Source organism: Trichoplusia ni, chromosome 1 (assembly GCF_003590095.1).
Source record: "Trichoplusia ni isolate ovarian cell line Hi5 chromosome 1, tn1, whole genome shotgun sequence".
In the NCBI taxonomy this organism is placed as follows: Eukaryota; Metazoa; Arthropoda; class Insecta; order Lepidoptera; family Noctuidae; genus Trichoplusia; species Trichoplusia ni.
This window is the reverse complement of record NC_039478.1, coordinates 6,807,391-6,830,224: the sequence shown is the minus strand read 5'-3', so window position 1 is coordinate 6,830,224 and position 22,834 is coordinate 6,807,391. Positions and strand designations below refer to the sequence as shown.

At 35.6% G+C, this 22,834-nt stretch overlaps 1 protein-coding gene across 1 annotated transcript; it reads left to right on the top strand.

Annotated features, from left to right (window-relative positions):
• Positions 1-10,202: 10,202 nt before the first annotated feature.
• On the top strand, positions 10,203-22,480 carry LOC113500273. The gene is made up of 13 exons (XM_026880997.1): positions 10,203-10,305; positions 10,485-10,618; positions 10,708-11,532; positions 11,611-11,780; positions 11,857-12,110; positions 12,181-12,393; positions 12,573-12,749; positions 12,945-13,205; positions 19,830-19,982; positions 20,204-20,337; positions 20,424-21,254; positions 21,342-21,487; positions 21,604-22,480. The coding sequence occupies exons 1-13, from the start codon at positions 10,218-10,220 to the stop codon at positions 22,478-22,480; spliced, it is 4,263 nt and encodes a 1,420-aa protein (XP_026736798.1). The 5' UTR covers positions 10,203-10,217.
• Positions 22,481-22,834: the final 354 nt, after the last annotated feature.

Genomic DNA, 22,834 nt, shown 5'->3' with positions numbered 1-22,834 from the left:
AGACGCTTCAAGTCGGGTTTGAACTTACTTTAGTCGTTGTCGGGGGATGTAATAAAGATCCCATCCTTCACTACTCATAGTAACGAATGCTCCAGATGACGGGCCCATCTCTTTCTTTGCTTGTTAGCTGATCGAGTGACACTTATTACCTATTAAGTAGACCTTACGCTGGCCGTAGATCACAAGCCTGCACTTCTGAACATTAATTATTTACATGTCAAGGTAATAATGTGTTCATTAGTTACTTTTCAGGCACAAAATGGGCTAAGTGTCCTTTTAAAAGTGGCTTTTTAACAGTCCAAAGTGCTGGCTTAGACAATTTCAGTAAATGAATAAGAGTTTTAGTAAGAGTGCCTGATTTATCTTACGAAGACATGGGTGTCCATAAGTTTTTCTTGCCTAAACGAAAGGTTCAGTAATGAGAAAACCGAATCGTAGTATCAGGGCTGAAGTGAATACCACTGCCTCCACTCGCCAAAATCCTAATTATAATAAAAGACAAAACATTAAATGCCCATTAAATTCTACTTAAAAATATTAATATTTCTCACGAAACTTACGTAACAACCCATTGTATTCCCACAGGACTTAATTAGGTGCCAAAACCCGGACACGCGTAAACGGCATCAATTAACAGGCAATTAAGTCAATTAATACCTAGACAAGCTTCAATAGGATCAACATAATATAGCGTCGAAGTATCGGTGGGCAATAAAGAAATCAATCAGTGGATTAGGTATTTCAAATCAATAAAATCAGAAAAGGCCATAATATGGGTTGGACATTCATAAGGATGTAGAGAATAACTGGATGGGGTAATGTTATGACGTGGACTTATTCATTTGCAATTATTTTCGGGAGTTTTTAGAATAAATACATATATAGAAGAATTTAACTGTAGATTATTAACATCTAAGGAAATCCAAAAAAATAAATTAATTGCTTTAACTTAAAGTAAAACTAGTTTTTTTTCTTGCAGAGTTAATATACGTAATTGTATTCTATACTAATTGTGTAATAGCCAGAATCCCTTAATGACTACGTTTAATTGTTTTTCTCCTATTCATTACTTTATAAATGCATTGTTACTAATCCTACATCAAAGAACAGTTTTTATTTGCTCTCGATCGAGTGCGCTTCAAACTCAACTCAAACTACGCTCCAATCCCATCCAGATAGTCTATACAATAGTTCGTTCGGTTTTTTAGTTCTCATGGGAGTATAATATGCGAGGCGGCTCGTATGTTACCGGGTGGGGGCAAGCGCGGGTGGTGGGGGGCGGTGCGTTTGATGCCGACAGCACAGGTGTGATGCCGGCCCGCTGACCGACGGCTGACCACATCAAATCGTTGACTGTAGTTAGTTAATCGACCGCAAGTTAAGCCGAAACGTAATTGGTATTTGCATACGCGGTTGTTGCTAAAGTTGAGAAAAATGTGAATTTGTCACAGGTTTTTCGGGACTGAGAGAGAAAATAAACTGTGGCTTTTTTTTTCATTCATTTTAATTTGTTGTTTTAATTGTCAAGAGTCGTACATGTAGATAAAATCCACTATGTTTAAAAATACGTTTTAATATTCCTTATTCAATATTAAAAACACTAGTTTTATGTTACGAATAAATATTATTATTTGTGACGAGGTATAGAAAGATTAATATAAATAAATAGTTGCATGTCGTTTAACTAAGATCAACTTACTGATCCTCGAATATCATTTTTTTTTATATTACAAAAATTTTTGTATTACATATATCACTTAACGTGTAATTAAATAAATTAATTAATTAATAAACGAGGAGTTCAAATATTCACAGAACTTATTTATTTAAAAAAGAAAAAATCTTTTGAACCCAGCTTATGAAATTAAGTTAACCAGAGCGCTACGGTGCAACACATCCGCTGGAGTTCACGCGGGTCAGTTAATTATAATACCGAGCATTATTCGCTGTAGTTAACCCGATACGAAACCAATCGGTACTATTATACGTATTTGTTATCACACTGTCTTCGACATTCATTAAGAACTAGATAAGTGACCAGGGTGACCGTGAAAGATGATAAAAACTGTTATTATTTCTAGATAATTGTGAGATATGCAATTCTTCTTTAAATTATTTAATTCGAGTCATAAACGAGGTGTAGTTATGGTCATATAGCACGAAATTCGAACTTCGAAACGTTCCATCACATCGTTCCGAATGATTCCCGTTAATTTAATGGGATACCATAATGTGTGGTCGACACGACTGGGTTTCGGAACAATTTATGTGTTAATAGAATTCTCAAAAATACAACATTTAAGGATGTTGTAAAGGGCTGCGGCACATCAAATTATGAATGAATGTAGCTTGACGAACTGGTGTAGAATGGAGTAATGATAAGCTTTTGATTAAATTGAATGATAAAATATTTTTCTCATAATTTATAATATTATACCTACATCTTAATTCTATATTTGTTATCATTTTCTAATTCAATCATTTTAATACACGTCTATGACGTTATTTAGTAATTTATTACTTCAGATTTAGCTTCAGTATACGAATTGAACGTAATGATGTAACACCTACTATATAATAAACTTAAATGCATTATTCATTAAATTCTAAACGTCAAAGACACATGAAAATTAACAATACCAGGCAGGAACTAAAAGTAAATAACATTAATAGTATTAATACTTGACGGTGTGCACTGTTGCAGAAAGTTAGAAAGAAAACAAGCAAATACACAAATCAGATTGACAACCACTCAAGTGAAAGCGACACTCAAGAAAACAACGTATTGTGACGTTAACCGGATAAGTCCTCGATAATCCTTCTTAAAAGCGTCATGTTGACATTCTAATTTTCGCTTTACCCTTGAAAAAGAAAGTGTTTGTAACAAATATCCTAAGATAAGACCACCAGTTGTGACACAAAATTGACAAAATATTTTGCGGATTCCTATTTGTTGTCAACTGATCTTTTCATTCTTTATACGGGATTAGTCGAGCTCATTGTTGACAGATTGACAGATAAAGGACTTAATAGAAATGTTAGTGAGAGTTGGAATTCTTGGAATATTGTTCATATCGTAGGTCCGTTTGATCTCCTCGGTGGTATAGCGGCAATGTATTGGGGTGACAGTCAATTAGTGGGATTTGGATAAGGGGTTAGGTCTACATAACTTTGAGAGGACACTAGTGAATTCGGAATTGAACTGGTATTAATTGTTACTGCGCGAGTATTCTGATACGGAGATCGGATTATCTTAGAACTTAATATATTTAACCTGCAAAGATTTCGAAAGGTCGGGAATGAATGATTAACATTCGCGTCTATCTCAGATACAATTTATTGATATAAATAATCTTGAAATGTTATGCGTTCCTATTCGCATTCAAGAGTGAACTACACCCACCTTAATTTTCGCTTTTGAAGGTGTAAAGGCTACTTAAAGTGAACACTATTTTGGCTGGTGAGTGCCAAAATTAGCCCCTTGTAAATGGCACCCTGTCAACATCCTATCAGTCATTTTACACCTATTCATTGCGGTTTGTTAGTGCGCCCTTGTTTGGTTGCAGTGGACGTGTTAAGAATCGCAATCGCTACTATGTTACATGCAAAATATTTGAAAGAGTAAATATTAACTTGAAATATTATACTCGCAAGCATATACTTGGTTGCCTGTGCTATGGATCGGTTGGAATGGCTGAAATTTATTGGACTGACAACTCAAAGTCACGTTACGAATCGAACAGGAATAATATGTCTATACATTTCAAGTTTTTCGTGCCTGAAGTTATGAAGAAAATAGACACTGAAGTAAATAAAAGCTACTTATACATTTTTTTTGCCGTTGCAGTCGTTGGTTAACTCTAATCGCAGGTTTCGCAGAAGACCATTAGGGTACCCCACTCTAAGTACACGAAGAAAATTATTAGTTCAGTTCTATGTGAAATTTCAAGTACGTAATGTTTAGACACAGACATAATTACAATAATAATAAAATATAAACGAACAAGGTCCTCGTTATTTACAAAGACAGTGACGAGTGCAGAGTTCAATGAATGCGTGCTCATGCATGGAATAATTAATACATAGCCATCGGTAAAGTGTCAGAGCGAAACGGCGTCGAAAACAAATATATGAATATTAAATGAGACTATACATCTCCGCGTCAAGAAATTGTTGTCGTTTGGTACAAAATATGTGGGTTTTAATACCCTTATGAAATATAACTGATGTTCGATTGACGTTACATCGATTTCATCTTAAAACGCTTTCTTTTGAATTCGAGGTACCTCATTAACATTGGTGAATTTTTGCTTTTTCTCAAAACACATACATATTGTTGTGAGAAAAATCTGAAATTCTACGTACGTTCTAAGTGAAATTATTACACTTTTACCTATTACTTGGTCAAAAAATCCTCCGTACATTTTAATGACTCTAAAAATAAATGTAGAGCAAAGTATTAAAAATAATGATGTAGTAGACACCCTTTTGTAAGCCGCAAAGTTCCCAGGTGTGTGGAATCGCTTGTAAAATATTCTTGCTGGCACATTTTCGCCGCATATTCTAGTTAATATTGCAACTTCGGAACTCGTAGAACGCTGATGTGAACAGGCAAATGGTATTTTAGTAGCGCTGCGCTGCAATTTGTAGCATCCATTTCTGTTTAATTAATAATTTTGGAAATACATTGCAGAGGGAGGCATTTTAGCAATTCTGTAATGCGATATTTGAGGATACGTTGGGCAAGTTAATGTAAAATCCTGCTACAATGAATTACATTTAGAAGACGATTCGAAAGCGAATGGTAGGTTTTGATCGTCTTATCACTGAATATACTCACAATAATAATGATTTTTAATCTCATTTTCCTTATTCGTCGTAAAAAGATAAGATTCAAACGGATCTCGGTAAATATTATACATGTTGGTGTTGATCTCGCAAGACACCCGTTTTATTAGCTGTTTTAGGCGAGCAAGTAGCGAGTTAATATCGCGCCTCGGGCGATGATCATTTTTTGCGGGTGCACCCGAATCAACCACCTTGAGCTCAACAAATGTGTGGGCAATCCGGTAATTTATTTTTTTAGCCAATAAATTACTCATACGTCAAAAGTTTGGACGTGGTCGGGCGGCGAGGGCCCACTCGAGTGATATATTGGCCCTTGTCACAGCACTCTACCTTTTCCTAACAATTTTAATATGACTCTCGATTAATAAATTGCTCATTTCGGATGAACCGTTTTACTAATGAGTCGGCGTAGACTAGGGAACATCAAACCGCATGTTTTCAATTTAGGTCACATTCCTTTGTTATATTAATATCTGTCACCGTGTGATTGAGAACACAGAAATATTATTATACGTCTAGGAATTTATTTGTTTTCAATTTAAAATGTACATGTTTTCTTAAATAAGGCAGATCTTCCGTATTATTTCAATCCAGGATTCGACACGGTGTTTTATTTACTGAAAGTCGATGGTATCTCAAAATATTACATATACTAATTATACTTAAAAAAAACCATTGCTGGCCAGGACGTACCTGCAAAATACTACTGTCATCATTATTACGAAATTTATTTTATACATACTAAGAATTTTCACTCTAAACCGGTGACATACAAAAATAGAAAACGGTCCATGATATAAAGCTTCTTCGTTTTGTTAAGCTGTGTAGCACTATTGTCCTCTGTAACAATCCTTTATGAAAATCTAGCAATCTTTTTCTGAACTTTAAAAGTCTAGCCTTTATAGCATTTTCAAAGCTTCCTTGTGTAAAGGCCTCAAGAAACGACTGAAAAGAGGCGTGATGAAAACTCTTTTGAAGCGAATGCTTTGTCATAATTTTGATTTAGTTTTAATCCTACTCTATACGAAAAAACAGTTGTTCTGGTACGTGCACGTTACTTAATAAAAATATAAATAGTTATCACATAAATTCTTGGATCTTTATAATTTGAAAAAAATAAACTTCTTCAAAAACCTATTGTTTTCGAATCCTTGAAAAATCCTTTTTTCCGGTTACGTCATATTACGTAATACTAATTGAAGTTTATGTGCAATAACCCCAGCAATCAATTAGCTAAAACGTGCTAAACAACTGCAAAAAGATTTATTTTTTTTGTGATCGTTGCCATTTACAAATAATTTGCCTTTTTTTGGAAAACATATTTATAAATTTATTCTTTATCTAAATTATGCAAGTTAAGTTTTCTAAGAAAAGTTTTGTTTAAAGGTACGTGTTATAACATTAGGTAGTAAGAGCGATCACTTGTAATGCGACAAATGGATATTAAATTTAAAAACTGATTGAACCGCAAAAAACTGCCCTATACTTTATTAGTACCCATCCCATACTATACATTTCAAAAATGATTTTACTTTTTTGCGCGTTAGTTCTAATAGCTATAAGTAAGGAGGCACTCGTATTCTAAATCACTACTTAGACAATATCACAACGTATCATAAGTTATGCATTTTTCACGAGAAAGACCGAAATAAACAAAAGGAAAGTGCACAATTTGTGTTCATGCTTCTATAATTAAAGCACGATTGTTTTTAATGCGCCGTGATAATGTAATCAGAAATTAACCTATTGTAAATAAATGAGTAAGAAAATACACATAATGTTGTTATCGAAACACTAATTATAATATCTGTGACATTTATTTCACCGTAAACATTAATTAGGTACTTTTTAATTGGTATAAACTTTTTCTTGTTAAATCTTATTTGAGTAATATCGTTTAAGTTTGTAGTAATTTCATCATCAACTTTATATCAAAAACTTATCAAGATACAGTTACGGAGTAATGAATATGCTGAGCTTAGCTTTGATAGGAAGAAATTAACGTAATTAGTGTTTGCATAGATTACTTAAAAAAAACAGCGATTCTAGTCAGTTACTTTATCTAAGAACTAAATATGTGGTGTGGATTTATAATAAGAAAACTGTTAGCCTTAAGTCTTATAGGTTCAGGCAACAATTTTTCCAACAATATTGGAAATAATGTGAGATTGATCGATGTTGACAGGACAATATAAAAAGAAGGATACCTTTGTGACGTCATACCAGGTTCCTCCTACCGTTAGCTTATGAAAAGCCCACCCAGGAATGCTGTTTGGAGTCGTCGTGAAGACTAACAACTGGTAAATTTTAGCAGACTGCGGTATGAACGGCGTTTTGTTTAATTTAATCATGAAATAATTGAACCTACCTATATTTGAAGATTTCTACTAAGTAGGCACTTAGCCTTGACATTAAAATTTGGAGTAACCTTGATACACCATGGATCTTCCAAATTGGTTTTATTGCTCTCACTGCGTAGCGCAGTTCGATAAAAAAAATGTAAACTCTCTAAATAATACCAATACTATCCATCAAAGGTTAGTTTGTATCAATGTTGGTGAAGAATGAGTATTAAGTATGAGTCAGTCTAATCTGTCATACTTCGAACTGGATCGTGACGTACCTATATGTCACTGATCTAATGCTTCTAAGAAAATACGCAAAATAAATTACCAATATTATCTGAGCATAGAATCTGATTGATTAAATGGTTAAGTCACCATTGCCCTAGTTATGATTAAGCCTTGGTATTTCTGAATGATAAAAGCCTATAGCGTTTTTTAAAGATTACTGTCTTAGCAGTAAAAATACTTATAAGGATACCACCTTAGGAGCCTTTTCGCCGGCTTCCAACCAGATGCATCCTAGTACCAGTGTTTTACAAAGAACGATTGCCTATCTGACCTCCGCATCCCAGTTACCTGGGGAACACGATGCCCTTAGTCAGACTTTCTAACTTCTGAGTGTATATAGGTAATAAAAGTAGAGTAAATGAGGCAGGCATCCAAACGTGCAGTTGTTGTTAAGCACAAAAAGTTACAAATAGAAAATAATAAGCCAATACATATTTTCTGTTCAGACGACAGTTCGGAGTTCAGGGTATAGCTATAACGGTTTAAGAATAACAGTCTCGTGACAGGTAAACAGTCAGCGGAACCTTAGCATTTGTGTTTTTCCTTCCGGAACCTATTAAATAGGTAAAGACACAAAAATCTAATATATAATCACTTCAATAACACTTCAGCATCAAAGGCCCAAATGAACCAAACAGATCTACGGATATGACCCGACCCTAATTGAGAATGCGTAAGCTTTTGTGTGTGAAGATCTAATTAGCATAGACATCCCAAATTAACATACATACTATTAAGCGCACAAAGACAATGCTAACAAGACGTGAACATTGCAGTCTTGATCCAATAAGAACGATTATACGGGAGTTGATCGGAATGCTTACTAGTGGCTAGTTACCCTTACTGCTGTATCGGAGGTCGTGGGTTCGATTCCCAACCAGAACAAATTATTGTCTGATAACACCATCGTTTGTTCTGTGTGTGAGTGTAATTTATCTATAGCATGTATGTATTTAGAAATATAAGATTTTTTACCAGATGTCTAGTAGGTCCTCATACTTTCTCTGACGTGACTTAACGTTCTTGAAAAAATCATACTTGGATGCCGAGTTTTGCACCTACGCCTTTTAACTCGGTAGCTCAAAGGTAACAACACTAGATTATTAATTGTCTTTTTACTTTTTTTCCTTAAATTTTTTCGACACGTGTCTATGTAACCTTTGAGTGCATATGGTAGTAATTGCTTGAAAATAAAAATTGTAGAGTGACGGATACTGAGATTCACATATACTGAAATGAAGTTAAGTCAACAGTCGACATTAAGTCAGGTCGTGGCACAACAATGACACGGTTTTCTATTCATTCTCAATGATAGAAAACTAGTGGTACCTATGAAAATAAATTCAAATCCAGACCTATGCCTCTTGAGAGGAAAATATATCCCACGTTCATATCACTCGCAGTTCCTATAAGAATTTTGTAAGAACCTTTAATATAATGTCTTCACTAAATAAATCTCAACCAAAAGGTTATATTTAGATTGAATAGACATTTGCGTATCCGTTAACATTTCTATAGATCACAGTGAAATTAATTTTATTTCCTCCTTTGGGTAGCCGTTACACAGAATATAAATAGAATTTCCCTGATATGTAGGTTCTAGTTATGAATTTCAGAACGCAATATGAGAAGCTTGTATGAATGTAATTATACAGAAGCAAAGGTCTACCTTTGACAGGCTTACATAGGAATTACTCCTATTGACACAACCAGCTCTATTACAATTTAAGGAAACCTGCTCTGTGCATTGATGACGTAATGGAACTATTCTATGATTTCAAAGCTCGTTGATTTTGGTAAAATATGAATTAATCCGGGTTACATATTCAAAGTATAAAAATGGGAACTTATTACTAAGCCTCTGCTATCTGTCAGTCTGTTTATCACCTGGCCTTATCGCATGAACCGTAACAACTAGAAATTTGTTCGTTTCTGTTACTTTTATAACAACAAATAATCAAAATAAAATCGAGGTTTAATGAATGATCATTTCTTGCATTTTTTTAACCTCCTTAAGTTTTCAGCGCACTTGGCTCTTTATTTATATTTTTTCGGTAGAAATTTTTAACATGACGACATTATGATAGTAAATGTTAAATCCCAATACAATAGATGTTTTTTTTTCGATATGTTTTTATGAAAATGAAAGTTAATGTCCAATTGATAGTTTGAAATCCACAATTGGATTAATATGCTACTTTATCAGGCAGCCTATACATGATTTCATACACTACAGATGGTGAAAACAATACATAATTAGAATCAGTTTAGAGACTATGAATGTCTGCCTATACTACGTCATTCAAAATAAATAGTGTAATAATTACAATCTAACAAGCGACCACTGAATATAACATACATACGTAATATATTACTGAATACGTATGAGCTGTAACTGTTTTCGCATCAATGTTAAAACCATCGTTGTCGTCAATCACCTATTGTTGGGCCCTTATGGCTTAAGTTCGTGACTTCAACTCCATCAACCGGGAATTGTTTGTACGTAAACGCTCAAGTACCGCGAACCTTATACTTAAACAATACGTACTTAATAGACAGAAGGATGAAAAAGATATTGATCCGTTATCGGTTCTCAATATTGAATGAAAGTCGATTGTTCGTCACCTTCGTACTTTTACTACAAACTCTTCTTTGATAAGGACCAATTAATAGGTGACCTGCGATAAAAATTACCTATAAATATGTGATGTTGCTGGTGGATTGTCACTGGCGAACATGGCTCGTTTGGTGTTGTGTGCATTGGCTCTTCTAGTGGCCGGGGGCCTTGCGGACCCCGTCCGAAACAATGTGCCGCAGAAACCTGGTGAGTCAATAATTGATTAGTACATTAGGGTACTTGTTAAGGGTGAATATTGTAAACTTTTGGGGGCGATTTAATAAAAAAAAAATGTTTATGATGATTTTTAAATTCTTTTGAAGTGTAATGGTTTGGTTATTTTCTCCTATTTCGTTTCATAAACTTACATACATTGTTCATTGCAGCGGACCCAGTCTTTGCAAAACGTCAAATGGACTTGATGACATTGTTCTTCCATGTTCTTGAGCCCAATTACATTGAAGCTAACAAGGTCATAGTCAACACATGGAGTCTTGAAAAGAACATTGAGCACTTCAGCGTAAGTATTAATTTCATAGAAAACTTAAGTACCTCAACAAAAATAACCATTAATTAAGACCTTTGTACAAACTCATTTTTTATTTTCAGAATGTAACTGCTGTGACAACTTACATCAAAATGTTGGAGAACCAGTGGCTCGTCCCCCGAGCAGTGCCCTTCTCTATTCTTGAAGACGAACACAAGTTCGAAGTAGTCACATTGTTCAATGTACTGCACTCGGCTAAGGACTACGACACTTTCTACAAGACCGCTGTATACGTTAGGGACCGCGTCAACCCCGACCTCTTCTCCTACGTATTGAGCGCTGTTATTGTAAACCGTCCTGACACCAAGGGAATCTACATCCCCCGTGTCTTCGAAATCTTCCCTTCATACTTCAACAATGGTGAAATCATGACAACTGCTGCAAGAATCAACACTCACGGTGACCGTTTGGTTGACTTCTACCCATCTACCTACAAATGGGACAAGAATGTAGTGATTAGGTGGAACGCCACCACCTGGCCCTACTACAACAGCCAGAGCACACCTATAGCCTACTTCACTCACGACTACAGCCTCAACTCATTCTACTACAACGTTCACTTAGCCTTCCCCGGCTGGCTGCAAACCGAGGCTCTCCCAGTCAACCAACACAGACGTGGAGAATGGTTCTGGTTCTTGCACAAGCAACTGATTGCTCGTTATTACATGGAAAGACTGTCTAACGGACTTGGAGAGATCCCTGAATTAGGTCATGAGACAGTCAAGGATGGTTACAACTCCGGTCTTTTGTACCACAATGGAATTCAGTTCCCTGTCAGGCCTAACAACTTCAATCTGGACCAACCTGAGTTCGTCAATGAAGTCGAGCAGATCTATGATTACGAACGTCGTGTTCGTGACGCCATCGACCAGGGATACGTTCTTAACGTAAGATTTTTTTAAAGATGTCTAATCATCAAAGTATTACTCTCTTAGACAAAATATTTATATCTGTTTATATTTCAGCATCTCGGTGAACGCATCGACATCAGTGCCCCCGAAGCTATTGAAATCTTGGGTCGCGTCATTGAAGCCAATGTAGACTCTCCCAATGTGCAATACTACAAGGACTTCATCAGCGTCTGGAAGAAGGTTTTGGGCAACTCCCTTGTCCATGAACACCAGTACTTCCACCAGTAAGTTAATTTTATAAAATGAATCTTTTTTAACATAATGCCAAAAATATACAACAATGTGTTTTCATTTTTGCAGCTACATTCCTTTGGTTGTTCCCTCGGTTTTGGAACACTACCAAACTGCACTGCGTGACCCCGCTTTCTACATGATTTGGAAGCGAGTTTTGGGACTGTTCCAGCAATGGCAGGAAAAACTCCCTCACTACAAGCCTGAAGAATTAGCTATGCCCCAAGTAGCTATCGAAAAGGTTGACGTTGATAAGCTGGTAACTTACTTCGAATACAGCTACATGAACGTAACTTCTGGACTACCCATGAATGTCGAAGAAGGTATATTCCATTTCATATCAGGTGTATTGAAATTTATATATTTTTTTCTAATTGTTATTTCTTTCAACAGCTAAGGAATTATACGACCAAGTGAGCGTATTAGTTCAGCACCCCAGGTTGAACCACAAGAAGTTCCAAGTTCGCGTGAACGTCAAGAGCGAAGTCGCCAAGACTGTTCTCGTCAAGTTCTTCTTGGCTCCGAAGTACGACAGCCACGGCTATGAGATCCCTCTGCACGTCAACAGCTACAACTTCATGCAGTTGGACGAGTTCGTTTACGACTGTAAGTTAAAACAAGTATAAATAATAGTTGAACCCTAAAAATTAAAAAAATCTTTTAAGTTTTTTGTCATAAGCTTATTTTGTGGGATAGACGAAAAAAAATTATTTTAACTGTTTTTAAAATACAAACAAACCCACCTGAACCAGACGGTAAATTTAAATTCTTATGTCTTATTCCAGTGCCTCAAGGAGAATCCGTGATTACTCGCGACTCTGTTGAAACTACTGGAAATGAATGGACTACTTCCTACCAAGTATGGGATCAGGCTGAGAAGGCCTTCCAGGGAAAAGCACCTTTCTACGTCAACCAGGCCGACAGCATGCACAAGTTGGCTCAACATCTCCTGCTTCCTAAAGGTACGTTTATTAGATACTAAAAACAGATTTAATACCATATTATGTACATACACGTTTACATAATTTAGCCTTGATAAATGATGTCTGCTGACACACGGTATTAATAGAATCAATTGATGAAATCGTCAGATAAATGCTATTCTAAACATACAGCCATACACAGTTTATAATTAATTTTCATTATTAATTCTACAGGTCGTGTCGGTGGCATGCCCTTCGTCCTGATGGTTTACATCTCCGAGTACCACGCACCCAAGGTTGTGTACGATGCCGCTACCAACCCCACTGCGTCTCTCGGTCTCGAGCCTCTGACCCGCCAGCTGACTGACGAGCCCCTCGGCTTCCCTGTCAACAGGCCACTCTACCCCTGGCTGATTGAGAGCGCTAAGAACATGTACTTCCAAGATGTTCTCATCTACCACAAGCACACCCCTGAAATCCATGTTCCCCATGTCGAATAAATTTTTCGTACAGTGCTCCAATAAACAGTGCTTTTCCAATAATAATTAGTCATCACTACGGTCTAATCCTGTGCAAACATCGCACTCACTAAAGGATTTTTCTTAACTTGACTATGGAAAAGCACTAAGTTAATACAAGTACCGGCGTTATGATCGTCATCCATTTTCAATAATTGAATGGCGTCAAACACTTGTAAGCTTATTGTTACTTGCAGTATATTTTCTATGTATTTAGTGTTCATATTATAATTGTATATATTATGTAGTTAATATATATTGTATAGTTGATATTATATTTATTATCCGCCAAATATAAAAACAGTTTGTAGTTGCCCATACCCCATTTAAACCGATAGTTGCATTTGTAACTCCGGTACTCTTTCAGTCAGCTAGATAGATCTCAGATTCACCATAAACTTATATTTATTGTGTTATATATCAAATAAATAAAATATTATTTAAAAAATGTTTTTATTCCTTTCATCCCTAACAATTATTACATAAGATAATACTTTTATAGTGAAAAATTTAGGAGAATACAGAACTTGTTGCATTTTTAATAAAATTTCAATGGAACCCTATGCGTTAGTAATCTTTTTGAAATAGAAAAATGATCAGTTTTTGATAAGTTAGGCTCAGGGATATGAAAAATAAATTGAATTATGGTAAATAATTATTCAAAATTAGTCAATACAGCAAGTAAATATAAATCTAGTAATTTAATTCTGATTCCTGTGGGTGTATTCGGAGTAGCAAAAGTAAAAATAAAAAATATTTAACTTTTATTAAATAAAAAGTATTTAACTTTTGTTGAGACTTTAAAAGTTTATTTAAATTTAAAGTTGATGATATTCATACAAGTTATTATTTTCTTTTCGTAATTATTTTACATACTTAACATATTAATTTAAATTGAATAGATGTCAATCTTTTGCTGATTTGTGAAGCGAATCCATCCAGGATGCCACAACACAGAAAAAAACACATTCAAGTCGGGTTTAGGAGTTCAGCAGGTACCATACTAGCACATAGTACTACAAGAATAACTATCTATACCTAATTAACAATAACTATAAACAACAATAATTATCTACTTACAATAGTAGATAATTATTGATGATGTGAATAATTTTAAATTCAAGTACTTAAGTACCTAAAGAGATTAGTATTGAGAAACTTAAAAAATTCAAGCTTTCGAATTGGAGGGCCGTAGCTCCACCTGGACGTCAGATACGTATAACTCAAAACCATGATTGAGAGCTGGAACCTACAACGCCATCTATGACTTATAATGAACTTTAAAAGAACGTTAACCGGCGCTATGACGTAATACTAAAATGGTAGATGGCGCTAGCTGTACGCATTTTTAAAGGTTTAGCAAATCCGCCGCTTTTTATTTTAAAGGTCTTGAAATTTTATTTCTTAAAGATATACTCTTATAAGAACGGTTCCCATGTTGTAAGTATATTTTACGTATAATCACGCATAATGTATTATCGAGTCTTCCAGTTTTGATATTTTTTTTTTTGTTTGGTGTGATATAAGTAATTTCAAGTTGGTCCCGTTGTTATCACCAAGTCAGGATCGAATAATGTTTATAATTATTGTTTTCCTTACATTTTTAAATCTGTCCATGTATTTTTGTCTGGCGTAATCATAGTTTCGTGTGGATTAACTGTTAGTCAGGTCTGGTCAGGTCAGTTAATGGATTCCAAATGCAATTATGATTATCTGTCGACTGACTCTTCAATGGTGAGGAGTTGAGAAAAAATCCTGAATATTCTGCTTTTATGTCATCCGATAGTTGTATTTTAGGTTAATAAGTTGACCGAATCGGTCTAGGTCATGATTACAGTTTTTTGTTTTCAGCGTCCAACTTGTAGTTTAATAAATACGTATTTTTTCCCACTAACATAAAATGATCAAATGACAGTGAATAGAATTGACGCGATACCGTCGTTTCGCCAAAAGCCCCCACATCTAAACTTTAAAGCAGTTTGTGTTGGTTAAATATTGCTGTTCAGAGAAATTAAAAATACGTGCTTATTATTTTATAATTACTATCCAAGGGATTTGTACCCTTTTATACCACCAACCATCAAAAGGAACTATTTTTTTTTGTTTTTTTTCGCAATAACAGATATACACCAACGTGAAAATGTAGCCTATACAGTCCAGTGATAAGCAGACGGACAAACGATGAGTCAGAGGAGCCTGAATAATAGGCTTCCATTTTTACCAATAGGATTCAGTCAATCAAATCAAAAGTCAAAACAAAAATAGTAGCAAAAAGTTTAACCGGCAATCTGTCAACAAGGTGGACGAGTATCATTATAGGTACTCCTGTAAGAAAATCTGATTGATTAGAAAAATAATATTGTCAGTTTGTAACACCAAACATTCATTTTAAAAATAAACATCTATTCTATTCAGAGAATGTTAAAAAGTACTTACTTTGGGGTAATTAAAAAGCATTACAATCTTATACAACATTTGCACACCAAACATAAATAATAAGCACTCTGATAGCGGTTTTTATTTAATCAAATTCAGGTCAATACGCCAATGACAACTGATATTCGAAATGGTGCAGGTTCGAACCCCGCACGGTCCAAGCATTTGTGTGATTCTCAACTGATTATCCTTATTCTGTAATACGAAGTAACTAGTACTAGAAAATAAGTGACCTTGACTCAATATTAAAATACTATTAAAAATGAGAAATCGAATGATTCAATAGTCTTCCTTACATATTGAATAACATCTGAGCTGATAAGCTACTTGACTTAATACTAACTATTATAACACTATCGTATTTTCAATATATTTCATTTCATACTAGTTAACTCTATGTGTTGTCGGGGCTAAGCTAAAACTGAACGAGTAGATCGATCCCAGGTTTGGCCACGCTTGATACAGTCGTTCCGTAAATGTGTGATCATTGATGTCATAACGAGTTCCTCCGTGGTACTGAAGTAACGTTAAACTGTTAGCCGTGGCTGTTATTTATTGGCAGTCTTTATTATAGTCTTTATATTGGCAGTTTTTAAAGGTAGAAAATCTGTCAGCCAATCTTACGCATGGGCATCGTGTTGCCCAGGTAACAGAGTTGAGGATGTCACGTAGGCAGGCATTTTTTATGAAATACTGGTACACAGTCACATCTGTTTAGGCTGGGATCGGGAAAGGCTAGGCTGATGATGAGTTCACCATTTTTGAACAGTTTTTTCACGGTAGAGGCAATCACATACCCAAGTATGAATGTTGTTGTGTGAATTTCAATAATTTGATAACATAAAGTGCACGATATCTAAAAGGTTTCCGTCCCAGTTTCTTCACAGTCTCTGGCTACATTATCAGCAACAACAAAGAGCTAAGGGAACAGACAAAAAGATATCCCGAGATAAAAATACACACCCATAGTTAAACATATAAAAAAAAACAGAGCCGCTTTTATTAATTACAAAAATATTAGGCAAAAAAATTCAGCACTATTTACAAATAGTGAAGTCTCTTAGAACCTTATAATTAATAACAAATAAAAAGAAAATACATCAGACCTTAGCAGTGGATTTTTGACAGATCAATTTTTTTTCAACTCGTAAAAGAATAAAAAGTTATTAATTCTATTTTACGGATAGAAAGTTCGACGAAAATACTTGGTTAATTGTAATCATAGTTGAGAAAAAAAGCTACGATGATGATGATCATGTACTAAGAACAAATTCCGGTACTTAATTTACACCAGAACGTTTTAACCTCATAAGAAAATAAAAAAATCTTGTACTCATATGAAAGCGCGATAAAGAATGGATAATTCCGCTGGTTTAATCTCGAACCCGAAATACTAAAACCTTGAACTTTGCTAGTGATTGCAGCATACCTATATTTGTGCAATTCACAGTTAATTACTTGGTTACATGCGATAGTACAGGTTATCGCGACGTATTTAAGTAATCCTGGTCGTTGTTTAAAATTTCACGAGGCAGACTTACATATATTAAGATAATTTATTATTTGTAGTTATGACTTAATAATAACATGGCCAACTGATTTAAGTAAAATGGTCCGATATATAAAAAATCATAAGGGTGCTTATCATAATATTTCCCCATACTTTGATATCAACAATTATGTATAAAACACATCTATTAGACGATATTTACAGCTTAAGTTAAACTTTTTAAGCACCCGTGTCCTGGAAATCAATCAGAATCAGAGATATTTATTATTTGTAAGGACATAGGTAAACATAAAATTCTTACAATAGGAAAATGCCTGTGTCAAGCAGTCGGACGTTCATAGGTTGATATTAACTAAATTACGTATGCTTAAAACTTCATTCCTTTAATACGTTTATGTTTTATTATGATATTACATCGCATATTGCGAGGAGGCGTTTTTGGCATCTGAAATTTTAACGAATGGGAGTATTCTTACAAATCATGCTGTTTCTTCATTTGAAATGAAATGCTATCGGGTTACTTCATTTTTACTCATACTCATGCATGGCTTTCCTATTAATAGTTAATGACTTTATGTCTTACTTCTAACACCAATCGAATAATGATCGCACACGCTGATCTTTGACAGCCCTTATTTTAAGAATACGCTATACTCGTACGTTCCCAGTCAGCGTAGTAGTCAACTCCAGAGCGCTCTACAGCGCTTATTTTCAGAGTTAACTTCTGTTTTGAAAGACCCCGTGGGGGCCACCAGGATGCACAACTTGGATACATGACATGCGAACCCGTTTCAGTTTACCCGCAAAACTGCAAACATCACAAAAATACGGACAGATCTTTTTAACGTTTACATGCAAGACAAAAATTGAAAAATGTAACGTACTGTTACTTATTCGGATATTTATATATTTGATAACTAATTATTTAGTAGTCTAATTTTTATAATAACTATCGTGAGACTGATTCATTATTAAATGATGTAACGGTTTACTCACGCGTATTTATCGAAGTCGACTCGCGGTCCCGCCGCGTCTGCTCATGATTAAGGACTCCGGTTGGGTCCGAAACTAGTCGGGCTACCCCGATAAATACGCGTAAGTAAACCGTTACATCATTTAATAATAGTAGTCTAATTACCTATAGTATGTCAAATAACTGAGCGTATGTATGTGGAAAACTTGAAGTTCTTTTGATACTATCATTTTACGTAATGAAATGAAATTAATGAATCTCACATTTTACGCGGTCGTGGTGGACGCATGAGGTGCAACTTTGATCCCAGCACCTTCAAAGTACCAGAATTACTTTTTCAAATTACTATTTAAATTCCTTATTTTTCTAAAACGGTATAGGTACGGTATAGAGATTTTAGTTGTTTTTAATCTGAAAAAATCTCATCGGGAACCCCTAATTTATTGTTACCCATAAATACTCAAACATTTCCTATATGAGAAAAGGTCTGCGCCCAGCAGTGGGAGTTATATTGGCTGGTATAATTAAATATTATAATCATACGTTACACCCTTATCTTTTACCAATCGATGTTAATTTTTTTTCTGAAGGAGACTAAATACTTACTAAATTAAGTATCAGGAACTAAGAAAAGACGCTACCTTAGTTCTTTTTATTAATAAAATAAAAATATTTATTTCTAAAATCAATTCAAAACATGAACTGCAAAAAATTCCATCTCTCTTAGTCCCGATAACAAACATCGAGATAAGTCAATGCTCTGTTGATAAGTTTATAATAATATTACTCAAATAATGACCAACTGAATTGAAAATATTGATTGGGAGCACTTCTAGATATACAAATATATAATTATATACGCTCCTTCCTTATCTTCCATTATTCTTTAGGGTCCAAGGACTCGTCAAGACATTTCTAACCATCCCAAATGCAATGTGTTGTGTTATGACGGACCCCATATGCCTTTAAGATACAGCATCACCCAACTATGACTGCACAGGCAGCCGAGTGGTTGAGGGCACTACGCCAAATCGACCGAGCACTTGTCGTGGGTTCAATCCCCGCCGTGGACAAACGTTTTGTGATTCACCAATACTTGTCCTAGTCTGGGTTTCTTTGTGCCTGTCATTGAAATGTTTGTGAAACCCCCAAAGATTAAGTCCATTGATGTGGGAGTCGTACGAAAATAAAAAGCTCTATATCGTAATAATATTGCATTGCCATACTACACATACACAAGAATGCCATGAATGCAAAATATTGTCTCAATCCGGGGAAAAAAAAATGGGAAGTGGGTTGAATAATTGCAAGCTTTAATAACAGAGATAACAAAGAGTATCCGAGTATAATCCTTATACTCATAGTTTGAGAAATTCTTATAACTTGTATAATTTTAAATTTTTTCACGCCGATTTTCATTATCATTTGCACATATCAATAAAAATTTAATAACGTATAGACCGTAGAAATCAATAGATTACGATTTAAACAGATCATAAAATAAAGTTTATGTGAGGTGTTACACAATCCATAATATAATTAATCGCAAAGTAGTAATTAGAAGAAGATACATCAACAAAAATAATTGTCCATCATCCCAGTGAAAGGTCATGCCTGATAAAGATAAAGAAAGAACAACATTTTTATTGAGATAACGGATGCACAATACCTCAGCTGACAAGGAACGGCTAGTATAAATTGTGGGTGCAGCGAATCATTGGCACAGTTCACATCGGCTGAGAGAACGATGAAGACTGCCATAATCCTTTCGGGGCTGGTTGCCTTGGTGATGGGCGTTGCCCTCCCAAAACACCATGACTTGAAGTTCAAGCCGGGTAAGAAGTGTTTTGTTTATTTCAATGTATTGTTCCCAATATTTGTCTCATGCATTCTTTTTAAGCTCCTACATATAGAAGAAGCTAACATTTTATCATTAAAAACTTTAACTTACAAACTTCAAACTTTTTAAGTGAAATTATCTATCAGCATCACTTGCCACATTTCAGGAACATTTAATATCATAATTCATACAATACCATATTATTTTTTCCCACAGTTGAAGGCAAATTCGTCGAATACCAGAAGAAAGTCCTGTCATTATTTGAACATGCGGACCAACTCGAGATCAACTCCGAATACTACAAAATTGGCAAAGACTACAGCATTGAAGACAACATCAACAACTACACAGTTAGTACTGCGAACATACGCAACAATCTCTTAATTTTATCTTAAAAATGAGAGATCAACCTATATTTTGTTTTTTTCTTTCACAGAACAAACAAGCTGTTGAAGAATTCCTGTCTCTCTACAGAACTGGTTTCATGCCGAAATACCGCAAGTTCTCAATCTTCTACGAAAGGATGAGGAATGAGGCTATTGCTCTATTCCACGTGTTCTTCTACGCTAAGGACTTCGAAACATTCTACAAGACCGCTAGCTGGGCTAAGTTTTACCTTAACGAGGAGCAATTCTTGTACGCGTACTACATTGCCTTAGTTCAAAGGCCTGACACCGATGGCATCGTTCTCCCGGCTCCCTACGAAGTCTACCCACAGTTCTTCCTCAACAAAGAGACTCTCATCAGGATGTACCGCACCAAAATGCAGGGTGGTCTGTTCAATCCCAAAGAAGGTGCCGAATACGGTATTGTAAAGGAGAACGACTACTACGTATACTACGCCAACTACTCCAGCGCCCTGACATACCCGAACCAAGAACAGAAACTGTCATACTTCACTGAAGATGTCGGTCTGAACTCTTACTACTTCTACTTCCACTCATACTTACCTTTCTGGTGGGACTCTGAGAAATTCCCCATGTTCAAGAACCGTCTTGGAGAAATCTTCTTCTACTACTACCAGCAACTCTTGGCTCGTTACTACTTGGAACGTCTGCCCCACGGTCTGGGTGAAATTCCTCAGTTCTCCTGGTACTCCAAATTCAAGACTGGATACTATCCTCAGATGACCGGTTACAAATTCCCCTATGCTCAGAGAAGCAACGATTACGATCTCCACACCGAGAACAACTACGAAAACATCCGCTTCTTGGATACTTATGAAAAGACTTTCTTCCAATTCTTGCAGAAGGGTGAATTCAAAACCGTAAGTTTTTGCAATGAGTTTAACACAAATGTTTTTTAAAACTATTCCAATAGCATGTTAATAATGATTTTTTTTCATTGGTTTTAGGTTGAGAAGGAGTCCAACTACGTTGGTAACTACTGGCACAAGAACGCCGACTTATACTCTGAGCACTCCCAAAAGGACTTACACCAGTTCTCTTATGAGATCATTGCTCGCCGCGTGCTCGGTGGTAGCCCCAAACCTTACGACAAGTAAGTAGCTATAATAAGTGCTTTGTGATTGGATCTCTTAAATTTCCACTCTGTTTAATTGTTTAATATTTGCATTAATTCTTTAGTCTCAAACATGATGTTATGGCTTTGCGCAGGTACAACTTCATGCCTACCGCTCTTGACTTCTACCAGACATCTCTGCGCGACCCTGCGTTCTACCAGCTCTACCAAAGAATCATGGACTACCTTATTGACTACAAAGAATACGTGAAGCCCTACTCTTACAACGATCTTCACTTTGTTGGTGTTAAGATTAACGACGTTAAAGTAGACAAACTGGTCACTTACTTCGATTACTTCGACTTCAACGCCACCAACACCGTGTTCTACAGCCAAGAGGAACTTAAGTCTTACCCAACTGGTTTCGTGATCCGCCAGCCTCGTTTGAACCACGAACAATTCACCATCAACATTGACGTCAAGTCTGATGTAGCTTCCGATGCCGTCTTCAAGATCTTCATGGGACCTAAATACGACAGCAACGGATACCCCATCAAGATCGAAGAAGACTGGATGAAGTTCTACGAACTGGACTGGTTCGTCCAGAAACTGGTGCCTGGCGAGAACAAGGTACAGCGCAAATCTAGCGACTTCATGTTCTTCAAGGATGACTCCATCCCCATCAACGAAATTTACCAATGGTTAGACCAAGGAAAGGTGCCTTACGACATGTCTGTCGCGCCCGCTAACATGCCAAGACGCTTGATGCTGCCTAAGGGTACCTACGGCGGATTCCCCTACCAGATGTTCGTGTTCGTATACCCCTACAACGGAGTTAGCAAGGACGCTGATGCATTCAAGAACTTCGTGAACGACAACAAACCCTTCGGCTATCCATTCGACCGTCCAGTGAACGAGGTTTACTTCAAACAACCCAACATGTACTTCGAGGATGTGCAGGTATACCACAAGGACGCCTACTTCCCATACGAGCTCAACGTACCATCCTACTTCACACAGAAGAAGATGTAAGATGATGAATAGTTCTATTTAATTCAATAATTGCATAGAATTATTGTGTAGATTGAAAATGTAAGAAGTAAAATAACCTGATAATAAAACACTATAATTATAATTTCTATGTTTTATTCCGAGTTAGTTGATAACAATAACTTACCATTTATTTTATGTTGATTATAATGCATTTATGCTTCCGATCTAAGGATAGGTATACAAAAAATTATACCTATACCTCAATTAGTACCTAATTAAAAGACATTATTTTTTATAGTAACATATCGCTACTCACAGCTACAGAACATTGGATTAGTTTATTTCTTTTTTTTTGTAAAACAAGACTTGCAGTAAGGAATCAAATCTTTGTGT